The following is a 17,234-nucleotide window of genomic DNA, read 5'->3' on the forward strand; positions in this document are numbered from 1 at the left end:
CAATTCATACATGCAAAGGGAAAGACTACCAGAGTTTGCCAAAAAACCAAACAAACCCCAAAACAAACCATGGATGACTATGGAATGTGTCTGGACTCTTACAGGATCACTGTTGAGCTAAGGATGCTTCCAGATAAAGGGATTTTAAGAATTACCATGTCAGGCATGAGAATCACACTGTCAGGGTCCTGCTTTATCAAAAATCCTGCCCATAGAGCTTGTGCCAATGCCTAAAAAATTGCTGCTACTCTTTATAGAAATGTTATGAAAATGTATACAAAGTCAGTACTCCATACTAGTAGGTATCCCCTTCTTTGGGGGAATTTCTTTTTCACTTACTGATTTGGATATATGGAGACTGAAGAGCAGCACCATGAGATCTATTCGCACCATATTTCCACAAAAGCAGACTAGGCACTCTAGTATGATGTTAATGTTGCAAATAATCTGTTGTTTCAAAGCAACACTCACACAGCTATAGCTCTGACAGACAGAAGTATTGAATCGTTTTGGGTTTTTTTAGTTTACAATATGGCATTATGGCATTATGTCCGTAAAGTTTCTTGATTATACTGACCCAGATTTCAAGCAATAGCACAATACAGCAGACACACTGCTGTAGCTGAGAGCTGTACACCTTAGACTAGACAATTTAATCATACTTTAACTTACTTTTTCAAAAAATTGCCCTGAAGGAACTGTAAGGATAATAGTAATGTAGGATATTTTATACGCAACCTAATTAGCTCATTTAACTGAATATTATCTTAGTGATACTGTCCTGATTTTGGGGGATTGGGGAGGAATGTAAATGCCCCTAGAAACAACTAACTCTTTTCTATTTGTTATACTTTATTCTAAATATTTTTTTTTAAAAAAGAACTAACTCTTTTCCAAAATGGGAGGTATTTGGATCATCTTAGCAGATTTGTCAAATTATCTAACCAGAAAGCAGACTTTCCTTCTAATGCCAGACAACTAGTGAATATAACAACCAGTGTGTGATGCTTATTCCTTGACAACAAATGAGAGGAAAAGGAGAGATGCTCTGCAAATGCTCAGATAACCCTTTTAGCAATCACTACATCCCATGAGCCATGGCTGTCACCAAAAATCAGAATTATAGTACTATATTCTACTCTTAAGGGACATGGTTGCATCCTATAGAATCCATCCTGGAACTGGCAGTTGAAGGAGAGGTCTCTTCAAAGATAAGCACAGTCAGCCCTGGTTAGTACTTGGATGGGAGACTGCCAATTAATACCAGGTGCTGGTATCACAGAGGAAGGGACTGGCAAAACTACATAGGTATTTCTTGCCTAAGAAAACCCTATGAAATTCATGGGTTTTCGCTAAGTCGACAGGTGACTTGAAGGCTCATACACACAGATTTAGAATTAACCCCAGATGATACCGAGTGCCTACTGTATTATGAACGCTAGCATGGGGTAATTGTTAGAGTATTGGACTAGGACTCTGAGAGACCAGGATTCAAAGCCCCACTCAACCATATAAACCCAGTTGGGAACATCAGGCTGTCCCACTCTAAGGAGTTTATCACACGAAGGAGATCAGGAGTGTATCCCGTGAATACCCTAGAAAAATCACATAATTACGTGAAATGATATCACATGACGTTGCACAAAACCCGCCCTTAAAGTGGTCACAAAGAAGCATTAATATGAATCTTTTTACTTTTGGAATTTCAGCGACAATGCATTTCCGATATCACTTTATTTGTGCAATTGCGTGTGATAATCATTCATGCACTTACTCGCCATTTTTGCTTTATTTGTGGGATCCTTTAAATGCACTTTAATCTTTTTTTTAATGCTGAAATTAACCTCAGTTCAATAAACTTCTAAGAGAAAGGCAGTGGCAAATCTCCTCTGAACAAATCTTGCCAAGAAAATCCTAGATAAGTTTGCCGTCAGTTGAAATTAGCTGGAAGACACTTAACAAGAACAGGTTCTAAGCCTTGAAGAGTTTATGCAGCAGAACAAAGACAGTAACTTCTGCCAACTAAGGTCCAAATTCAAATTTAGACAACTCCACAAAGGGGAATACCAGAATAAGTCCCGAGCTCCTGGATTGCAAATCTCAAACAGGATGGTGAGATGAAATAAGGACTAACATAAGGGAGAGCTAATTCGTGTAAAGCTTTGAGGAAGTCATACTCTCCACCACAGAAGATGGCCATGGCAAACTCTGTCTGATGAAACATGGCAAGAAAACCCTATGGTATGGTCGCCTTAGGGTCGGCATAAGTTGGAAAAGACTGGAAGGCACATAATAATAAGAACAAAAGGTAGAAGCCTTCAAGGTGAGGGCAGTCCTTCTGAGCTTTGAAAGCAGAGTCAGGGTGAGAAATTATGAGAGATCATAGTGCTTCCACTGAGGCAACCCAGCATGACTAGATGTCCTCAGTGCCAAGGAGGACAAAGGCACCGCAAAATGCAGCACATGCAAGAAAAATGTAGGACATTGACCAAAAAAAAAAAAAAAAAAAAAAGCTGAAAACACTAATAGAAATATAAATGCATCCTTTTTTGAGTCCTGCTCAACAGGGAGGACACTGAGGAATTCCTTCTGGAGAGAAGGTAGAAATGGAGAGCAGGTTCTGGAAAAGGAGGCCGTAGGTTCATCCTGGAGCACCAAAGAAAGTAAGACCTTCCAGAAAAAGGTAGGACATTGACCAAACGAAAAGCTGAAGACCACTACTATAAATATAAATGCATTCTTTTTTGAGTGCTGCTCCAAAAGGGAGGACATTGTGGAATTCCTCCTGGACGGAAGGGTGGAAAGGTAGGACAGGTCCTAGAAAAGGAGGATTGCCTGCTTAACCTGCCTGCATTTCAACCTACAGCCTACTACCTTCTGCCTATATTTCAACCTTCGGTTCTGCTGCAAATGGAGAACACTGGGGAATTCCTCCTCTGGAAAAGAAAGTGGAAATGGAGGCAGGTCCTGGAAAAGGAGGAGGGCTGGTCACCTGTGCTTCTATTTCAATCTTCTGTCCACCTTGTGCCAACATTTCAACCTATAAACTTCTGCCTACATTTCAACCTCCTGCCCTGCTCCAAATGGAGAGCACTGGGGAATCCCTCCTGAAGGGAAGCGGGGAAAGGTAGGGCAGGTGCTGCTGGCCAAGGAGGATGCGCCTGGTCCCTCGCTTTGCCTGCCTCCTTCCCTCTGCGCGCGCGCGCCTCCTCCTCCTCCTCCTCTGCTCCTGATGCCTCTGCCTGGGCTGCATCTCTTCCCTTCCTCCTCCTCTTCTTCTCCTCCTCCTCCTTCTCCACCTGGGCTGCCGCTTCCTTGGCAAAAGCCCCTTCCCTTCAGCCTGCGCGGTGCAAAAAGGCAAAGGAGCATGCAAGCAGCAGCAACATCACCAGCAGCAGCAGACTCAAAAGCCCAAAGCCTGGCTGTCTAGGAAGGAAGCAGGGATCCACCTCCTTCTCTTCTTCCCCCCTTCCTCCTCCTCCTCTTCTTCCAGAGGAGACGCCAAGGTGACCAAGATGCCCAGGAGGGGTTTGCTGACCCTATCTGGTTTATTTCTTCTTCTGTGTGTGTCTCTCTCCATCCATTCCATCCATCCATCTGCATGGGAAGGGAAGGGAGGCAGTCATCCATCCATCCATCGCTGCCATCACCTTGCATGGCATGTTCCTCCTTTGCCATTCACCTAAGCCTTCTGCCCCCCCCCCGTCCTCCAGAAAAAGTGGGGGATGCTGTGGCTGTGCTGGGTGAGACCTTTGGCTGCATCTGCACTGCAGAAATGCTCTGGTTTGACACCACCTTTAACTGCCATGGCTCCAGGCGATGGAATTCTGGGATGTGTAGTTTGTTGTTGCCACAGCAAACTACATATCCCAGAATTCCATCGCCTGGAGCCATGGCAGTTAAATGTGGTGTCGAATCAGATCATCACTGCAGTGCAGATGCACCCTTCGTCTCCTTTCCCCATCCTGCCTGCCTTGCTATCTTCTCTCAATCGAGGTCATCATAAGCATTTCTACCCACTTGCCAGCTTCTCCCTTGAATGAACTGCATCCCTTTCAGGTTGACCAGATGGCCTAACCACAAAGGAGGACAAAGCACTTGTAGGACATTTGAGGAAAAAATGGAGGACATTACTAAACTAAGCACACTGCTATAAATGTCAATTCCTACTTCGTTCTCAGTCCTGCTCAAAATGGGAAAACGTTTTGGGATCAGAAGGTTGAAATGTAGGGCATGTCCTAGGAAAGGAGGGTGCTTGGTTGCCTTTGGACATCATGGTCAGTGCACCTCGGATGCAGTTCACCACAATGCTTTTATTTTTTTAAAGCACCTACATCTGCACCCTGAGTGGACATAGGTGCTTTAAAAACCTTGCTCTGAAATCCTTTTTGGGTGGCATTTTATTCCAAAGAACAAGTCTCCTCCACCCCGTGCCTTTAAAACCTTTCAGTTTTATCCAAAAGCAAAAGAATAATAATAAAAGCATTGCTCTTGTCTATTTTGTTTTCTCTCTCCCAGCTATTAGAGGCAGTTTTAAAACCAGGTTTTCCTCCCATCCTCATTTTTGTAGAGTCATGTTTTATGTAACATGTGCCTGTCTTGCCACTGGTTTTTGCCCTTTAAGGTGTATATAGATTGCATGCCTCCTTGATGGTGCTGTTGTTGAAATGTTCCAATAACGAATGAATGAATGAATAAATGTTTGGTTTTTTCATTGAAGAGGACGGGTTTAAATATGAATGAAGACCCAACGGTTAATTTAACATGGCTGCCTCAGAATCACTTGGAAGCCAGCTGGACAGAGAATGTTTCAGCTGCAGTCACCTCCCTGATTCCCATCAATGACCCAGAGCCAGAGTTCATAGTAAACCCATGGGATATTGTCTTGTGTACTTCAGGAACCCTTATCTCCTGTGAGAATGCGGTCGTGGTCCTTATTATCTTCCACAATCCCAGTCTTCGTGCCCCAATGTTCCTCCTGATAGGCAGCCTGGCCTTGGCGGACCTCTTAGCCGGAATTGGATTGATCTTCAATTTCATTTTTGCCTATCTCCTCCAGTCGGAGTCTACCAAGCTGGTCACGGTTGGGCTCATTGTTGCCTCTTTCACAGCCTCCATCTGCAGTTTGCTGGCTATCACTGTTGATCGGTACCTCTCACTCTATTATGCTTTGACGTACAATTCAGAGAGGACTGTCACTTTTACCTACGTCATGCTTATTTTGCTCTGGGGAGCCTCCATCTGTATCGGGCTGCTGCCTATAATGGGCTGGAATTGCCTCCAAGACGAATCCACCTGCAGTGTCATCAGGCCACTCACAAAAAATAATGCGGCCGTCCTCTCTGTCTCTTTCTTGCTCATGTTTGCTCTCATGCTGCAGCTGTACATTCAGATCTGTAAAATTGTGATGCGACATGCCCATCAGATTGCTTTGCAGCACCACTTCCTGGCTACTTCCCACTATGTGACGACTCGGAAAGGAGTGTCAACTTTAGCCATTATCCTGGGAACCTTTGCTGCCTGCTGGATGCCTTTCACACTTTATTCCTTAATAGCCGACTACACCTATCCTTCTATATATACCTACGCTACCCTCCTTCCAGCCACGTACAATTCTATTATTAACCCTGTAATATATGCTTTCCGGAATCAAGAAATACAGAAGGCGCTTTGGCTCATCTGCTGTGGCTGCATCCCTTCAAATCTTTCTGCAAGAGCAAGATCACCCAGTGATGTTTGATTAAAAGGGAGGAGAGTGTTGTCTGTTTAGCACTGGTATTGTGTGACTGTGCTATTTTCATTCATTGTACATAACAGGTTTGCATTCAAACCACAGGAGGTTTTGACCTTTTCAGAAAGCAAAATCTGATTGACCAAAATAAACCACACAGTTGCAGTTTCAGAACCATTCCTGAAAGGAAAATGATTTTCTGCCAATCTGGAAGTGTTGCTTAGATTCTGTTCTTTTTTGGCTTACACAACTGCTTCCAGGCCATATGCCAGTTCTTAAAAGGAAGTGGCATCTCTGCCCATCAGTGGAATTTATTTATTAATTTATTTATTGTTGCCTTTATAGCTTACCTTTCTTCTTGTAAGCTCAAGGGAATGGACATAACTGTCTTCCTATCACCAAGCCTTTGAATTAGGTCAGAGAGACAGAGAGGGAATCACTGGTCACCCAGTGAGTTTCATAGCTCAGTGGGGGCTGGAACCCCCGGTGGGATTTCCCATGTCCCAGTCCAGCATTATACAGATTATACCACACTGGCTCCTATGCCTGTGTAGATGTGATTTCTCTGTCTCAGCAAATGGAGATACATTTACATATGAGAAACTTTGATCTGAAGGCTGGAATCCTGTTGGTTGGTCCCAACTAGAGAAGACCCATTGAATGAGTTGTTGAATGATGAGTCAATATATAGATAAGTCCAATTGATTCAATGGACCTACTCTAGTCAGGGCTAACTATAGGATTTAAGCCATAGGACGAGTGCCTGTGGAGCTCCAGATCAAGAGCTAATCCACAACCACATTTGAAACTGTGCCATTGACTTTAGCAATATTACTGCTATTCCGAGGTAAATGAGTTCTGAATTTATCCTATGAGAGAGAGAAAGATAGTGTTTCTGATGTGTTTTAGCAATCTGTATCTTAAGATTCCTATTACAGGGTGCAATTATTTTGTCTGTTATAAGTCACAAGATGTATGGCGCTAATTAAAAGTGAGCCCTTTGCAATATGGTCTTGTGCACAATTCAACAGATGGCAGCTAGGTTTCCATCGAGACTGCAGGGTTTGTGAGACTGTGCAACCTCATCCTCACAGTTCAGTGTAGTTGGGCATAACATAGGCTATGTATATTCCATTGCAGGGGTAAGTATAGATGCACAGATGCATAAAACACTCAGGCTTGGTTTCTCAGAGCCTGAAGGAGACCATTCAGAGTAGTTTGTTTAAAGTTGTAACCTTAGAAGTGGTCTTTATACATGGGAATGAACAACCTGTCACCCTCCATGTGCTGGATTCAGTTTTCAGTCACCCCTGGCCCTTGGTCACACTTGCTCCAGCTCCTGGGAGTTGGAGTCCAATAAAATATGAAGGGCCCCAGATTGTCCATTTCTGCTGTAACCATAGGAAAATAAAAAATTCCCCATAAATTCTTGGAACAACAAAAAATGAGCCTCTTTCTGTAAGTGTGACCAGCTGTGCTGCATGTTTTTCCCCCACCTTTGCCAAAAGTAGTATCCCTTTCAGACGTCATAAAAAGAATGATCAAGAGCCAGAACTTGGTTTCTGTTAGTGTTAGCCAAATGAAAACCTCACAGGAATCTTTTAACCATTCAGCTAATTGTGTACTTTGGACTTTATGATTCTATATCCTAAGAATGACTAATTTGCAATAAATAAGATCATTCTGCAGTAATAAACTTCAAAATACTTTCAAAGAGGTTGGTCAGACAGTCTTGCATTAGCTGCTTTTCCCACACACTTGGTGACTAACAATTCCTTCTGGTTGTGTAGCTTGCCAAGCCCACTCCTCAAGCTGCCCTGTGATGTTTAAACAAGGGTAGGCACACAGGTTGGCAAGGAAAGAATGTGGGCTGTTATTTTCTTTCTTTAAAAAGTGTTCAAGACTGCAAGAATGATTTTAACAAGCTTGTTCAATTTAACATTTATCTCTAGTGTCAATATAGAACCGTGCAGTAAGATCATGCCAATGCCATTTGTGTGTGTTTACAAGGCATTCTCTTTGTTTTGCTCTGACCTTCAGTTCTGAAGTCTGACATTTTCAAGTTTTGGGGCACATACAATTGTAATTCTATATAATGGAATATGTTTTATACTTTTCTAGTAATTCCTCTACTGTTTCAAAGCACAAATGTAGGCATAGAAATGTATGCCTGTCGTTCAGTTACTCCTGTTGTTAAAGATGGATGTTGCTGTCACACATAGTTACACCAGACAACACAGTTTATTTCTGTAACTGACAGTGTTTATGAATTCACATCTGGGGGGAAAATGCAGGTTTTTTTAAAAAAGAAAGAAATTCTATAAAAGGTAACATTTAAAGGACATTCTTCTGTGAACTCTTTAATGGAAATGATTTGTTCTGATGAAATAAGAATGAGTTATCTGAGACAATGAAGGGAATTGCTGGATTCAGCATCAGTCATTGCTCTCACTACATCAGCCTTCTCTATTCCATTTGCCAAACTGCAAATCCAAAAGGAGCACAAACCTGGAATTGTGGTAAACAGAGAAATATAGCAATAGAGCTGAGAATTTTGTGGCTTTCCAGACATTGAAGTGCAATTCCTAGCAACCCAGGCTAGCATAGCCAAATGGTGAGTGCTGGAATTTACAGTCCTACAATATCTGAAGAGCTGAATGATTCCCATCACAGCATAGGAGCATTTCTTTGGAGGCAGTATGGTTGCCACATCCAATTTCTTGGTTTTGACTATACCTTTAAGCTGCAAAGCAGACAGACATTCAGCAAGATGCAGCTTGTCCCAAGTTTGCATCTCTATGCAAGACAAAGAGTATCTGCTGAATTTCTGCCTATTGGGCAGATATATAAAGCACTAAAACCATCTCAGGGAAAAGGTACCCTGCCCCCCCCCCCAAAAAAAAATCAAAGAAAAAAAATAAGATATCAATGAAACTGTGAAAAAGAAAAGGTGGTAGTATTATTGATAAAAGATGATATAATAACCATTAAATGTCATTTAATAACAAGTGCAACACCATTGCAAATGCTGAATATATGTAGTCATAGGCTAAATGGGAAATGCAGAAAGAAGAATGGTTGATATGTTGTAATAGTGGCAAAATCTGTACACTATATCATGTTTCGATACTTCAGCAAAATCAGCGAAAGCACAAAATGTTATTGGGACACAAGACATAGTAGGCAGCTGAAAATGGTCTCTTCTCTATCTTTTGTTACTTACAGTGTCTTCTAAAGGAATGTAAATATGGGAAACATAAAGAATAGTTAATAAAAGTCTCACACAGTTTTCCCAGGAATGTACAAACCAACCAAATATCTACCTGCAATAAATAATTTTGAACATCTTAATCAGAAGAACATTCTCAGAAGGGAATATTGTTGTGCCGTAACACATACAAAACAAGGAAACACATAAAATATAGGGAGGGAGGGGAAATGGATGAAAACAGTTTGGTCTTCCCTGTGTTTTGGACTTCAGTTCCTAAAAGCTCCAGTTAACGTGGCCAATGGCAAGGTTTATAGGAGCAGTAATTTCAAAGCAGGAGAGTCAAAGTTTCCCTTTGCAAGCTTTAACCTGTTGTCTTCTAAGGTAAAAAGCATCCCAAGCAAGCAAACATGAAATCTCCAAGATGTACTGGCTCAAGACTGCTACTTTTGATATTTAAGAAAAGGTCTTTGTATATAGTAATTAAGATTGGCAGCCAGTACCAGACTTTTTTTTATCAGTGGACATTTACACATGAAAAGATCAGTTGATCACAAAACAAAAAAAACAAAAAACAAAAACTCAAACGCTGAAGGCATCACATCTGGTCTCATCTTAATGCTAAGCAGGGTCAGACCTGATGAATGCTTGGATGGAGAACTTCTAAGGATCACCAGAAGCTATATTTCTGAAGAAGGCAGTGGCAAACCATCTGCGAATATTCCTTACCTAAGAAAACCCGATGCAATCCATGTCACTATATGTCGACAAGCCATTTGAAGGCAGGTGTGCCCACATGCACACGCGCACACACACCAGTAACGTTATGCATAAGTGAACCTAGAAATCTTATTAAAAGCAAGGAAAATTTTTCATCTCAAGTGAGGAAAACATGGGCAACTTTTAAAACATTTCACAAATCTATTTTATCATTTTGTCCTGTAGGATACATAAATGACATGGCACAAATACGTTCTGTTGGGCAAGTAATAAATCAATTTTCTGAAGATGTGACAACACCAGCTTTTTGAACCTTGTATTTAGCTTATAATAACAGGTTTATTATTAAATCTATTAAATTTTATAGATGTATTGTCATGATATCTGTAGTACAGGTTCAACATTTATAATGGCTTTGTACTTTATTGTTGTATCTTTCATCAAAAATATCACCCACAAAAGCTTGGAAAAGTTATTCTTTTGGACTACAATTCTCCCATTCCCCACTGCCAGCATGGCAGGAGAATTCTGGGAGTTGTAGTCCAAAAGAGTAACATTTCCAAACTCTGTTCTGCACTTCATTTTTTAAAAACAAGTCTCCTTGACATAGTCTCTGTTTTTTTAAAAAAACAGTTTGTGACCATGGTCTCTTGGTTATTTTAAGGGGGGGAATGGCAACCATTTTGTGCAATAAAGGAAAGGAATAGTCTGAAGGTCTAGAAATCATTGAAGAGAAAGATAAGAAGCAGAGTCTGTAGGTACTGGGCAGCAAGAAAAATGTAATAAGGAGCATGACCTATGATCTTGGATTCAGAATGTCTTAGAGTGTGGTTGCTGTGCAATAACATGAATTTTCCCATCTTCTGAATGTTGATGGTGTTGTAACCTGATTACAGTCATAGGCCAGCCTCTATAGTTAGAAAATAAGTACAAAAGGAAAAAGTACAAATTTCAAGTATTTATTTATTAAAATATTACCATTCCACCCGATAGCAGGTGGCATACAAGTAAAACTAAGGCAAACAAGTTAAAACAATTGAAAACAATAACAATAATTTAAATAGACTAAAACATATTAAACCAATTAAAAAATAAAAACAGGTTTTAAAAATTTAAAACGATTTAGGACTGTGTGCATTAGGATTTTGAAATAATCAGTGAGGCCCAAAGGATTAAATAAAAAAAAAACATGTTTTCACCTGGGGCTAAATGAAACAAGCATTGGTGCCAATTGGGCCTCCAAGGGGAAGACTTTCTACAGTTGGGGTGCTGTGGCTGAGAAAGCTCTCTCCTATGGCCTCACATAGTGGACTGAGGATGGGATACAAAGGAGGGATCCTCATCTGTTTACAAACAAAAAATCTAGGACAACTTTCAAGTCCAGGTTCTCTGAATGTTAAAGAGAGTGTATTGTTTTGCTGATACCTGTATGAGTCTGTTAAATTTTAATTGTAAAAATTGAAATACTGATTTTTTTTAAATGAATAAATCTGTATAATATATAGGTGGCAAAAATACCACATATTTACCACTGTTTACTACTAAACAAAGGGCTAATTAAATCGTATGTGTTTGTCATAATATTAGCTAGAATTGTTATTAGTGTATTATCCTAGCTACAACAGCTAAGTGGCAAGAGGTTTTAAAACAAGCCCCAGGCGCAGTGGCTGTGAAAGAAGTAAGGCACTGGAGAAAGAGGCTGATCAGAGCCAACAGATTTTGTCTGCCTTTCCCCACCACCCCTGAGCAACTCTGATGGAAAGTGCAACCAGCAGTGTCATAAGCCTATAGACCTGCAACTCATTATCTTCTAATACAGCAGCAGAAATTTGCTTCATTATTATTTTTTACAGCCATGCTCAACCTGAGCCTCCTCTCTGTCACACCAAGTTTTGCTACGTACTGTGCTGTTTTCACAGAGATCGTATTTAAAAGGTCAGGGCTGAGATACTGCTTCAGCTGCTTACTATACCTAACTAAGGGGCTGTGCAGACAGCCTCAAAGGGGCGGCCTCCAGCTGCCCCTTTCACAGCCAGACCAGGGCCGCAGCAACTGCTAATCCTAATACATGCATACAGAGCCTCAGAATGTGGATTATATGGGTAACTATAGGATTAAGCCTTGGTTGCCTTCACCATCTCCCAGAGCACACTCTGCAGAAGTAGTATATTGATGCCATGACTAATGCCATGACATATACAGGCCTGTAAAACTGAGGGTCATTAAAACATTTTGAAAAATGTATGATGGTTTACCTGGAATTTGGCATTCTAAATCCAAAAATGACCTCAAATTTGCTCCATCACATACTGTTTTCTCACAACTTGCTTTGATGTTTCCATGTTGTAATATGTGACTGAATGAGATGATCCTGCAAAGAGTAAGAAAGAGTTAAAGTTTTCTACATACATTCAAAACACTTTAATTCACTGATACAAACACAAAAATCCATTCAAAAGCAGTAAAAGAAATTGCACTTGAACATCAGTCTCTGCACTTAATCAAAGCTGAGCAATAACTGAAATGTTAAAAAAAATGAATTTACAAAAGAACTGTGTTTGGTATGACATTGTTATTGTGTGTGTGTGTGTTTTAAAAATTAGCATCCTAAAATACATTAAAAACAGCTACAATATTGAATTTTTCCCCCACAGAAGACCTGCATTATCATTGGCAGTAATGTTTATTGCCCCTAACTGACATTAAAGGGTATAAACAGGACAAGGTATGGGGCACCACATGCAACGTCTACATTCCCAACTGTGTTTGAACTGCTCCATGTTGTGAGCTGCATATTATTAAGTCTTTTTTTTTTGCTTTGTACTCACTTCAAGATAAACTCCCATCACATTGGAAAGTGGAAACTCCTTTCCTTTTCTCACCAGCCTTCGGATACTCTGTATTCCCAGATGTTCAAAATAATGAGTCACATCTTGATTTTCTAAGGCATTAATGATGTGAGGTTTTTTTAAATGTGCACTACCCTTTTGGATTACTTTCTAATTTTCCTTCATAGACTTTCATTCCCAAACATTTCAGGGAAATAGACAGTTAATAATGGATATCACAATAAATGATTGGAGCACATAAGGCTGAAATTAGCCAAGCCTGAGATTAATTGACTGATGGACTGAATGTATTAATCTATTTCTAAGATAACTTTGAAGACAAGCTCTCACAATAAAAATATTTTAAAAAATAAAACAATTAAACAGGCATAATAAAACAACATCAGGTAGATGGATTTGTTCATGGAAATGTTGACAGCCTTTTACACATCTTCAGGCCATTTAGTAAAACAAATTTATAACAATGGATAGTATCCAGAATCTGGCTTTCACAAATGCTTCATCAATAGCTTATGATCCAGGGGAATATTTCCTCTGGAAGACAAAGTGCCTGCTGAGATGTTTGTTGAGCTCCTGTTCCCACTTGCAGCCTCCTGTTGTAAGATTATTTAGTAAAGTAATCCCTCCATATCCACAGATTCTGCATCCATGGATTTAACCATCCATGGCTTGAAAGTAATCCTAACAACAACAACAATTCCAAAAAGGAAACCTTGATTTTGCAATTTGATGTAAGAGACACCATTTTACTGCCCATTGTATACAATGGGACTTGAGCATCCATAGATTTTGATATCCACAGGGGATCCTGGAACCAAACCCCAGCAGATACAAAGGGCCCACTGTATTTATGCCAACAGAGTATGGTGGGTTAATGCTGAGCTTATTGCTATAACTTTTCTGGATGCTTGGAGTAAGGTAGGAGAGAAAACATAGTTGTTTCAGGAAACCAGTCTCCCCACCACCAACATATGAGCGTGCGCACACACACGCACACAAGCCCCAGTAGATGAAAATATGCTAGCAGCCATCCTGCAAATAAGATTTCCATATGTGACTACTCTTCTTTAACAAAAGGAGGGCAAAGAGAGGAAGGAAGAAATAATGAAACAGTCATGATTCCCTGCTTCTCTCTCTTTAGACTGAGGGTTCTTTGCTATTTGTCAGCAAATCTGTATCTGTCTGCAGGTCCTTGTTATCAGTATCTGGTTTCCTGGGCTATCAGCTCATAAACCATGGCAAAATCCAAACATATAGATTTAGCATCAACACTCCACTTAAGCATTCTTAAATCTTGGAATCTCATGATATTAATATAGGAGAATAAACATGATCTCAGTCCTTCTTTTAGGTTATTTTATCATTTACAATCATAGATATACAAATATGCACTCTCTTTAGGGAGAAACATTGGCTTTGCAATGTCTAGGCATAATACTTGTGAGAACAAGTTAGAATGACTTTGACTTGTAAGGAATTCTGTTGCTTGCATAATATAATTTAGCCATCTTTCCACTAACGAATACAAGCTCATCTATTGAGTAACTATGCAACTCTAAACAGGCAACTGTGGAAGAAACACACAGGCATCCAGAGAAGATAACCATCTTCCTTGGGCATTGCTACATACATAGCAGCATTCATTAGATATCTATAAACATCCATAACATGCATGTACTCAAAATGGTCATACATTTGTTTAGGTAAGAATTATGTCTATCCTAATCAAGAGAACAGATTAGCTCTTATGAGCATGGTCTGGGTCTTATCAGCTAGGAATAGCACATTGTTAGGGAAAAGCTGTCTTGTGGAGATAGATGCTGAGGACTGTTTACTGCCTATTTCTTCTCGGCCAGTTTTAGGTCCTTGCCAGCCTCCAATAATCTTATAAGCTTAGAGATGTTCATTGGCCTCCACTTATGTAAACAATATTTTCCTCCAACCAGACAAAGATCTTAGTATTCTTTTTCCTGTGATTTAACACTTGGTAGACACTTGTTCATGGCTGCCTTCCATCAGATTGCATTCTTGGCTTCATTATAAGTCAATCTCCTGTTTCAGCTCATCATTTTGTTTTTCTTAGGCTGGCTTTATGCCTGGAACTGGCCAATGCCTACCTTATTAGTATTACACACACCTTCCAAAATACACAAAACTGATTGTATATGCATATTCAATCATACATACCCATTCACAGAATCTGTTGGAAGCCTGACAGGATATGGATTTATATAAAATGAATTCTCATTCCAAAGCTGAATCCACTCCTAGTAACCCCAAACTTTCTTCATTTCAGCAAGATAACTGAGAGCAGGAAAGGAGATGTTTTGTAATCATAGGACATAGAAGTCAGAATCTTCTTCCCCATTTGGTGCCCATTATCCCATTGTTACCCCCACAGTGACTGCATCATCATGATGATGTTACTTTAATGTGTTACATCAGTGCTTGTTCACTGAGGAAATGTTGTGTGACCATTGGCATCTGATGGTTTCTGGGTCAGTCAGGTGGTGAATCTGCTCTGGATTTAAGTTTGCTCTTTTTTATTATTTAAAATATTCTTTATTTAAATTAAAAAAATTACATACAACGTAATCCACTTTCTCAAAATCATCATTAGTTTGCTCTTTAAAGGTGTGCTGAATCCTAGCCCCAAATTAGGTGCAGCACATTTGTTGTTGTGTACCTTCAAGTCATTTCCAACTCTTGACGATCCTAAGGCAAACCTATCATGGGGTCTTCTTGGCAAGTTTCTTCAGAAGGAGGCTGAAAGAGTGTGACTTGCCCAAGGTCACCAAGTGGCTTTACATGGCCAAGCTGAGATTCAGACCTTGGTCTCCAGAGTCATAGTACAGCACTCAAATCATTACACCATGCTGGCTCTACTTTAAAGTTTTGCCCAAACCCCAAAGTTGATTCAGCACTTGGTTTACATAGAAGCTACCAGTCATGATTGAGTGTGATTGCATATTGAGTGAACCTGCTTTTGGACTTTGTAGCTTTGTCATTTGGATTCTGTTAAATGGCATTGCCACTTTATTCAAGAAGTATAAGAAGACAACTAGTGTTCTTTCCTAGACTAACACCCCTGCTGTCATTATAGCCACAATGAAGCTGAACAGATAAGACATCATGTTCTGAATCATGCTATAAACTTAGCTGGGGCGGAGGAGGCATGCAGAAGGAACAAAATATACTATGCAGACACTGATGATATAATATTGAATGGACTGTGTAGGTTTTATTTCTAAGTTTGACTTCCTCTGCCTTTGCATGTGGGAGTGTGCATATTTTTGGGCTGTCTGTATTAATTTCCTCAGTTGTCTCTACCATCTGTTACTTTAAAGGGGATAGTGAAAGTGATGGAAGGTGTGCTCTTGTTGACATGGCATGCTAATGTAAATAGAAGAATGTGCTTCTTTATATGTATCAGGCCATTCCATGTCAACTGTAATGTGTGTTTTTGTTTTATCAGTGAAGGAAGGCTAATGTTTATGACATATTAAGTGGTGCTTCCCTATGAAGGAAGACACTGAAGGGCATTTTCACAGTCAAACCTCTACTGTGTGAATTTTGATTGTATAAATTATAACTGGGGCAGTTTTTAGAGGACATACTCTTCTCACATAAATAGCCTTGTAAACAATCACATTTATGTTCTTTTTGTTAATCTAGGAGACTTAAGCATCAGGAACAGTGGAACAACAGCAAGGTGGTAACAGTACTGAATCATGTGTATTTGCTTTCTATTAGTATTATTTTAAAAAAATTGAAATGTCTTCAAAGTATTGTATTGCTATACATGCAATACATGGCTCAGCAGTACTACATGCAAAAAGACCTTCAGATTACTGTTGAATTTGAGCCAGCAGTGTAATGCTACATCAAAGAAGCAAATTCTATTTTAGCCTGCAATAATGGAAGCATAGTTCCCCACTACAGGTGTATATTCAATGTAGGTCAGGCCTCATCTGTGTCTGGGAACCTCATTTTAAGAAGGATGTAGACCAGTTGAAGCTCAACAAGGATGATAACAAGTATGGAAAACAAAACATATGAATAGCTTAGCATGTTCAACTTGGTGAACCAATTCCCTAGAGAAGTGAACCAATTGCCTAGAGAAGTGGCAGAGTCTCTTTCTCTGGATATCTTCAGAATGAGCCTGGACAGCTACCTGCTGAGGATGCATTACCTGGAGATTCTGCACTGAGCTGGGGGTTGGACAAGATTATTACAGGCCAAATTCCCAATGGGATAAGTGCACATTGTAACCATCTGGGATGGATCTTCTCATCCTTGAAAAGGTGCAGGAGAAGTCCATGTTGGATATGGGCTGCCTACTGCCTGGGCAGAGGGCAATGCACTAAGATCTGGTTACAACACGCACCTATTTTGTTGGAGATTTGGTGTGCGATAATCTCCTGAGATTCTAATGTCTCTTAATTAGAACATATGCTGGGAAGCTTCCAAAAAAGTAAAATAATTTCAGATATAATATTTTCCACATGAAAAATACTGGTGTAAACTAAAAAACAGTGGCTAGAAAGTACATTTATATTTCACCAAGCTGTAATTATTTCAGCTGTTGATAAAATCTGAAGTGCCATGATTTCTCTGAAAATCTGTGTCGAAATTCTCCACTTGAAATTCCTTCATAAACAATATTTTCAAAAGCCAGGATTACTAAACATGCTTATCGCTGATGTAATATTGAACACCTTTTTGG

The 17,234-nt window shown here is 39.9% G+C and overlaps 1 protein-coding gene across 1 annotated transcript; it reads left to right on the forward strand.

Annotated features, from left to right (window-relative positions):
- The first annotated feature begins 3,242 nt into the window (after positions 1 to 3,242).
- GPR12 (G protein-coupled receptor 12) lies at positions 3,243 to 9,612 on the forward strand. The gene is made up of 2 exons (XM_042456271.1): positions 3,243 to 3,506; positions 4,721 to 9,612. Exon 2 carries the CDS (start codon positions 4,736 to 4,738, stop codon positions 5,738 to 5,740), a length of 1,005 nt encoding a protein of 334 aa, XP_042312205.1. The 5' UTR covers positions 3,243 to 3,506; positions 4,721 to 4,735; the 3' UTR covers positions 5,741 to 9,612.
- The last annotated feature ends 7,622 nt before the right edge of the window (positions 9,613 to 17,234 follow it).

This window comes from Sceloporus undulatus, chromosome 3 (genome assembly GCF_019175285.1).
Source record: "Sceloporus undulatus isolate JIND9_A2432 ecotype Alabama chromosome 3, SceUnd_v1.1, whole genome shotgun sequence".
Lineage (NCBI taxonomy): Eukaryota > Metazoa > Chordata > Lepidosauria > Squamata > Phrynosomatidae > Sceloporus > Sceloporus undulatus.

Coding starts and splice junctions, on each gene's coding strand:
- GPR12 (XM_042456271.1), top strand. CDS start 4,736: ATGAATGAAGACCCAACGGTTAATTTAACATGGCTGCCTCAGAATCAC.